Below are 6,175 nucleotides of genomic sequence, written 5' to 3'. Positions count from 1 at the left end.
ATATATATATATATATATATATATATATATATATATATTAAACCAGAAAACAGTTATTTTAAATTGTAACAATGTTTCACAATATTAGTTTAGTCTATTTTTGGCCAAATAAATGCAGTCTTGGTGAACATAAGAGATTCTTTCAAAAACATTCAAATATCTTACCGACCCCAAACTTTTGAATTGTGGTACAGATATTGCAAAAGTAAAAAAAAGAAAAAAAGAATGCTGTTTAATATTCTTTACAGAGAACATCAGAGTTAACAGTAAATTCTGCTGAATTTCATGCTTTTTTTCAGGTGGTTAAAGGGGCTTGAAGATGACAGCCAGGAAACCGATGTCCATTACAATTCTCTGACTGGAGAGGGTAACTTCAACTGGCGCTTTGTGTTCCCCTTTAACTACCTGCCGGCTGAGAAAGTGGTGGTGATACAAAAGCGAGAAAGCATCCTCTCTCTGGACAAAACTGAACAGAAGATCCCTGCAGTCCTTGTTATGCAGGTGTGGGACTTTGAAAGGCTTTCTTCTGATGACTTCCTGGGTAAGAATCTCTTTAGCTTAACATGCTTACATTTACATCTGTTTTATATGCATCACGTTCTCTCTAGATCTGCTCTGTTGTCACTCCTGATGGGATTTGTGCTATATATACTTGTGCTGTATAGAGCTCACAGTCCCTCAGTAGCAGAAAAATACAATTATTCCTAAGAAACTTGGCTCAAAATATTTGATGTTAATACTTCATGAAGGTCATGTTTATGTGTCCATAGGCTCAGTGGAGTTGGACCTCCATGGGTTTCCACGTGGAGCGAAATCAGCTAAAGTTTGTAAGATGGAAATGCTGACAGAAACCATGGAGAACATCTCTATCTTCCAGCAGAAACGCTCCAAAGGCTGGTGGCCCTTCATTAAAGCTGGAGAACTCACAGTGTGTGAATTTAATTATTTCACGGAAAGAAAAATTGTGAATTAATCACTCGATAGCACCATGCTTGCAAACATGGACAATCAAAACCTAACCTTTGACTCATTTATTCAAAATGTAATTGTTATCCATTTTCATTTGTTCAATACAAAACAATAGTAGGTATGGTATTGTTCAAGATTGTTTTACATAAACCTGATCTAATAAGAGTAGCATTTAAACAGTTTTCTTTCTGCAGGGGAAGGTAGAAGCAGAGTTTCATCTGGTAACAGCTGAAGAGGCAGAGAAAAATCCAGTGGGACGTGCACGGAAGGAGCCAGAGCCTCTAGAGAAACCAAAGTAACGAGACTAATACACTTGCACCTATTTTCAGATGTTTTTATTCATATTATTATTAGAGCTGTCAATTAAATTAAAAACATATAGGCCGATATCATTTCAAAAACATAAGACTGAACTGAATTACAGTACATGATATGTGTTTAAGGTAGTTCCACTGTACGTACTATATACTGTATGTGAATTATTTCTAATATCAAACGTTAACTTTTCTCTAGTCGTCCAGACACTTCCTTCTCCTGGTTTATGAATCCTTTCAAGTGCTTCTTTCACCTGATCTGGGGGAACTACAAGAAATACATCATTGCCGGACTGGTGCTGCTGATTGTGACCTTGTTCCTGGTTCTTATCTTCTACACCCTACCAGGGGCGATCAGTAGTAAGATAGTCAATGGGTAATCAAACACCCTGATTAAGTAACTGGACACAAATGAGCAGCACATATTTAACTTGTTATTGTTGTTGCTTTAATGATGCACACATTTAAACACTTGCTCTGCATATCTAACTTTTCTGATTTTAGGAACAATCTTTTATTTAATGTGCACCAACAAATGTAATGCCTACACACAACATTACATGTTTATTCATCTTTAAACAGCATAAAACACTGAACATAGCACATGAAAACTGTAGAAAACAAGTGTTTAGTAATCACTTCCTACCTACAGATGGACTTTGTTCTACTGTAGAGCTTTGAAACTAGATAAATGATTATGAAGTGACTTTCAAAATGACGGCAATAACTCAAAAATGAACATTTGTGTAAATATAGTGACATAAAACAAGCGACCACAACCCCAATGAGTCCATGTAATGTAAATGTGTGATTGTTGCAAAGGGTTAAAGTAACATTTATTTGTAGTCTTTGTGAAACATGTTGTGTATTGCCTTATACTGATACCAGAAATTATCAAAAAATTATAAAGTGTTTTATTCTCAGCTGATTGAAATGTCATTGCATTTCTCAGAATACTAATTAAACAGATTTTAACTGTAGCACTGGTAGTACTTTATGAAGTAAGAAATGTAGCTTTATGAAGTTCTGATTGAAAGACAATAAGAAGTCTGAAATGTTAATGTAGTATTTCAGTTATTGAGTGTGCCTTTTGATCCTTAAAGCTCTGGCGCCGGAATTATTGAAGAAACAGTCACAATACCATATGTGCACTTTTTTTCTAAGTCACTGTGGTTTAAAAAAAAACAAAAATAATATCTGTAAGTGAATCATTAACCAAAACTGATACGGCTCTTGGTTTACAGTTTTCCCCATTACTGAGACAGTAACTCTACTCGTAAGCATTTTATCAGAAAAATATTCCATACCTTTTCATACCAAAACATACACCAGCCACCAAAACAAAGACTAATTTCCAGAAACTATAAACAGCATTCACCGCTTTTTCTGTTAAACCACATTTGCCAGCTCACAATCAAACACACATATCAGCTTAACACAGCAATTTTGCAATGTGTGCTCATTCAGAAAGCACTGGCAAACATATTTTTTTGGTCAACGAATGTCAGCATGGTTATTGCCAACAATGCCGTTTGCTAGAAAAATTTAGGCTATAAAAATTAACATGAAGGTATATTTTAATGAATTAACCAAATTAGTATTTCAAACCACCCTGAACACTGCAGTCAAACATACAGATGAAAAACATTTCAAGCATGTGAGCTAACATAACCAGGGCAGTCATGCTAACACTGTTTTCTGGGACAAATATCAGTTTCCGCTGTGTGCAGAGCACAGTTTCTTCACCGATGACCACAATATCGTTGAATAATACTTTGTACCTTTTAGTTTACATGTTAGTCAGCTCAGTTGACTTTAGAATGCATGTTATAGTGCAATTTCAGTTGTTTTATGTTACTAAATAACCAAACAGTTTAATTTGGATTCAGTTTGCAAATGTAAAAGTAGGGCTGGGTGATATACAAAAAAATTATTTTTTTTAAAATCTAATTCGATTTTTTTCAGAACATTTGACCGATTCTCGATTCAAGTAACTTTTTCTTTATTAACCCTCTAGTTAAAGAAAATTCTATTCAAAGTGCACCACACAAGAAGTATGTATGAAGTATATATGTTAAATCGCTTTTTAAATATCTTTGCAGAAAAGATTCATGAACGACAACTATATCTCGTACAAACTTGTCTAACAAATTACATGTATTATTCTGTAATGAATAATACATTATTATAATGTTCAGAAATAATACAAGGAAAATGCTTTCAAATTCTCGAAAGTCAAGGTTATTGAAAAAATGACTGAAGGTATAACACCTGTAGACTGTTATTAACTATAAATGTTCTGTAAAAACAACAATGAACAGCAGCTTTCAGCCTGTCACCATGACGCAAACATGAAATATCAGACATACAGTTGTAGTTCTTTAAAGCTTTTTAATTCAATTGCACTGCTTTTCCATGGTTTTTCTATGTAAACATGGACACATATGACTTGCGCTCTTGACTGTTTGACTTACGGTCCTTCACAGAGTGCGTCACACGTTTGGTAATATTTCTATTCAAAATCGAGATTTATATGTATATAAAAAAAATCGTGACAAAACATTACATTCGAATTAATCGATAAATTCTGAAAAATCGCCCAGCCCTATGCCAAAGTAAACATTAAAGGTGCTGTATGTAAGTTTTTGACTCTACTAAAGCATAAAAATACCATAATATGTTTGCAGATATTTAAGAAACATGCTAAGTTAACATACTTGTTTATCTGAAAAACAATGCTACAGTCAGTTATTCTCCTTTGAAAATGTGCGTTCCGGGCCGGAATGTCGGTCTCTGTTTTGGTTTGTGAAACTGGCACTGCCAGTTTACCCAATTGTATTTCGGGACCCCAGGTTGCCAGTTGGCGGAAAACACAGCGCATTTCATTTCATTCATCGTCAAGTGCGCTCATTCCTGTTGGTGTCGTCAATCTGGCAACCTGCGTGTGCGTCAAGTCTGAGAAGGAGGGGCCGGGTGAAAAAACCCTCTCCAATATTTTGAATTTGGACTGCAGTACCTAGTTCAGCCACTCTGTGTCAATCCTACATACAGCACCTTTAATGAATAGTCCAATTTTTGTTGTATATGATGTTTGCACAGATCAGTGTAAGTTTATAGTGTAAGTGCCTCACTTCGGAAAATATAACAGTTAACCATTAAGATGACAACAACCTAGCGCGCCAATACTTAGTAAACTGCATCATTGATAAGTTGATCTCGGTGCAGTGGTTCTGTGCTGTGATAGCGCTGAGGGTCCAGATGGCATCAGACCCTCATTCATGCCGCGTGTCGCAGCTGATTGAGTAGGACTGGGTCCCAGCTGCAGCAGCAGGTTATATGTGCCAGTCTCTGACAGTCCCCTTCTCATTCCAAGCCCACCGCGCTGCGCCATCGCTCCGCCTCGCCTGCGTGAGGAGATCAGGCCACCACGCTGGGCAGGTGAACTCTGCACAGGAGCGCCGCTAAACTGCGCAGCCTGCGAGGCCATCAGACAGGCTTGTAATTTGCGTTTGGCACGCCAGCGGGCCACTCGAAGACGAGTCTTTTCCCTTCGTTCCCTTACCAAGTCTGCAAGTAGAGCCTGCGGTAGAGTCTGCTCCAGCTCACGCCGTCGGTTTGTACTACGGCCTCTGTTCGTGTTGCGCCCTCTCAGAGTCCGGCTGAGTTTGTATTCTTCATACAGATTCAGGTCCTTACGTCTCGGACGCACCTGCTTTTGGACCCCTGCCACTGACAGCTGAGAGTCGTCATCTAAATGCGGCCAGGGAAGAGAGAGATTACATAGATTAATAAAAGTATTTAATATTTTAACCAAATATTGAGCCATTTCACAGAAGTAGAAAGTAATGGTTTACTAATGGTTAACTAAAACTATTACTAAAACCATTTTAAAACATTTTTTAATGTTTACATTTTTGCAGCTAGTTGCCAAAGCAATATTTCCAATTTTCTTTTATTTATTTATTTTCCAAGTAAATTTTTTTTTTTTACTAAAATAACTAACATTGAAATAAAAAAAACCCATACAGGAATATTAAAAAAGTTCAAAAACCAAAAAATGTCAACTTTAAAATAAAATCAGAAAATATAAAAAAATATAATAGTATATCACTGATATTTAAAATAGCTTGGCACATAAGTGCTCCAATATTTGAACCAGTCAAACCAAAGCCCATCTCAAAACTACTGTGATTTCAAGAAAGACCAAAAAAGGAACATTATGATATACACACAGTGAAATATTACAGAAGCCTTCATTCATTTTAACACATTAATAAACAGGCAGTGTTTCCTCTGTCACAGGGTGGCACAAAAGATCACTCTAAAGCTTTTTGTATGAAACTCACGAACTGACAGATCGGTTGAGATTCCGTGCATGACGCAGCTTCGACGTGTGGTGAAAACATGGTTTCTAATGTTACACATGTCAGCTTTTTCCTCTCCTCTAAATGGTTTTGGCTGCTTACTGCAACATCACATCCTGTCAGTTTCCTGATAATCTTGAGTATCTTCTTATCAATGTTTGCTGAGCAAGTTTCATTTACACTAAAGCCAAGATATCTAGATTTTTAGAATGCATTTGGTTTTTCACTGTAACCTGACATGCAATTTATAACTTTTTTCATATTTTATGACATCATATTAATTTAAGGATTACATGTAATATTTGTACTTTTCACACTGTAGGACAATTTAAAAGTAGTTAAAGCAAAAAGGCGCTTAAAATGGTTCCAAAAAAATCTCAAAACTATAAACATTTTTACTTTAAATCCTGATTCTGATTCCGAAACTTAAAACCAAAATGCGTTCTTGTTTTAGGACAACTTTGATGAACTTTTTTTTTATCCACCTCAAATGTTGACTACTAATATATATATATATATATATATATA

General features: G+C 36.0%; 2 protein-coding genes across 2 annotated transcripts in view; one reads left to right on the top strand and one right to left on the bottom strand.

Moving 5' to 3' along the window:
- The window catches only part of fer1l6 (fer-1 like family member 6), a 17,792-nt gene extending 15,529 nt beyond the window's left edge, over positions 1-2,263 (top strand). The window contains exons 32-35 of the mRNA XM_016287292.1: positions 300-541; positions 771-928; positions 1,164-1,264; positions 1,483-2,263. Of these exons, the coding sequence (XP_016142778.1) occupies positions 300-541; positions 771-928; positions 1,164-1,264; positions 1,483-1,663 (682 nt within the window). The 3' untranslated portion in view covers positions 1,664-2,263. The remainder of the gene's footprint in view (positions 1-299; positions 542-770; positions 929-1,163; positions 1,265-1,482) is intronic.
- Positions 2,264-4,309: 2,046 nt separating this feature from the next.
- LOC107596547 (uncharacterized) overlaps positions 4,310-6,175 on the bottom strand; it is a gene marked incomplete at its 5' end in the record, with an annotated part of 16,599 nt that continues 14,733 nt past the window's right edge. The window contains one exon of the mRNA XM_016287302.1: positions 4,310-5,033. Coding sequence (XP_016142788.1) covers positions 4,483-5,033 — 551 coding nt within the window. The remainder of the gene's footprint in view (positions 5,034-6,175) is intronic.

Source organism: Sinocyclocheilus grahami, unplaced genomic scaffold (assembly GCF_001515645.1).
Source record: "Sinocyclocheilus grahami isolate Dianchi unplaced genomic scaffold, SAMN03320097.WGS_v1.1 scaffold220.1, whole genome shotgun sequence".
In the NCBI taxonomy this organism is placed as follows: Eukaryota; Metazoa; Chordata; class Actinopteri; order Cypriniformes; family Cyprinidae; genus Sinocyclocheilus; species Sinocyclocheilus grahami.
The sequence above is the reverse complement of the archived record's forward strand: the minus strand, read 5'-3'. Positions and strand labels throughout refer to the sequence as shown.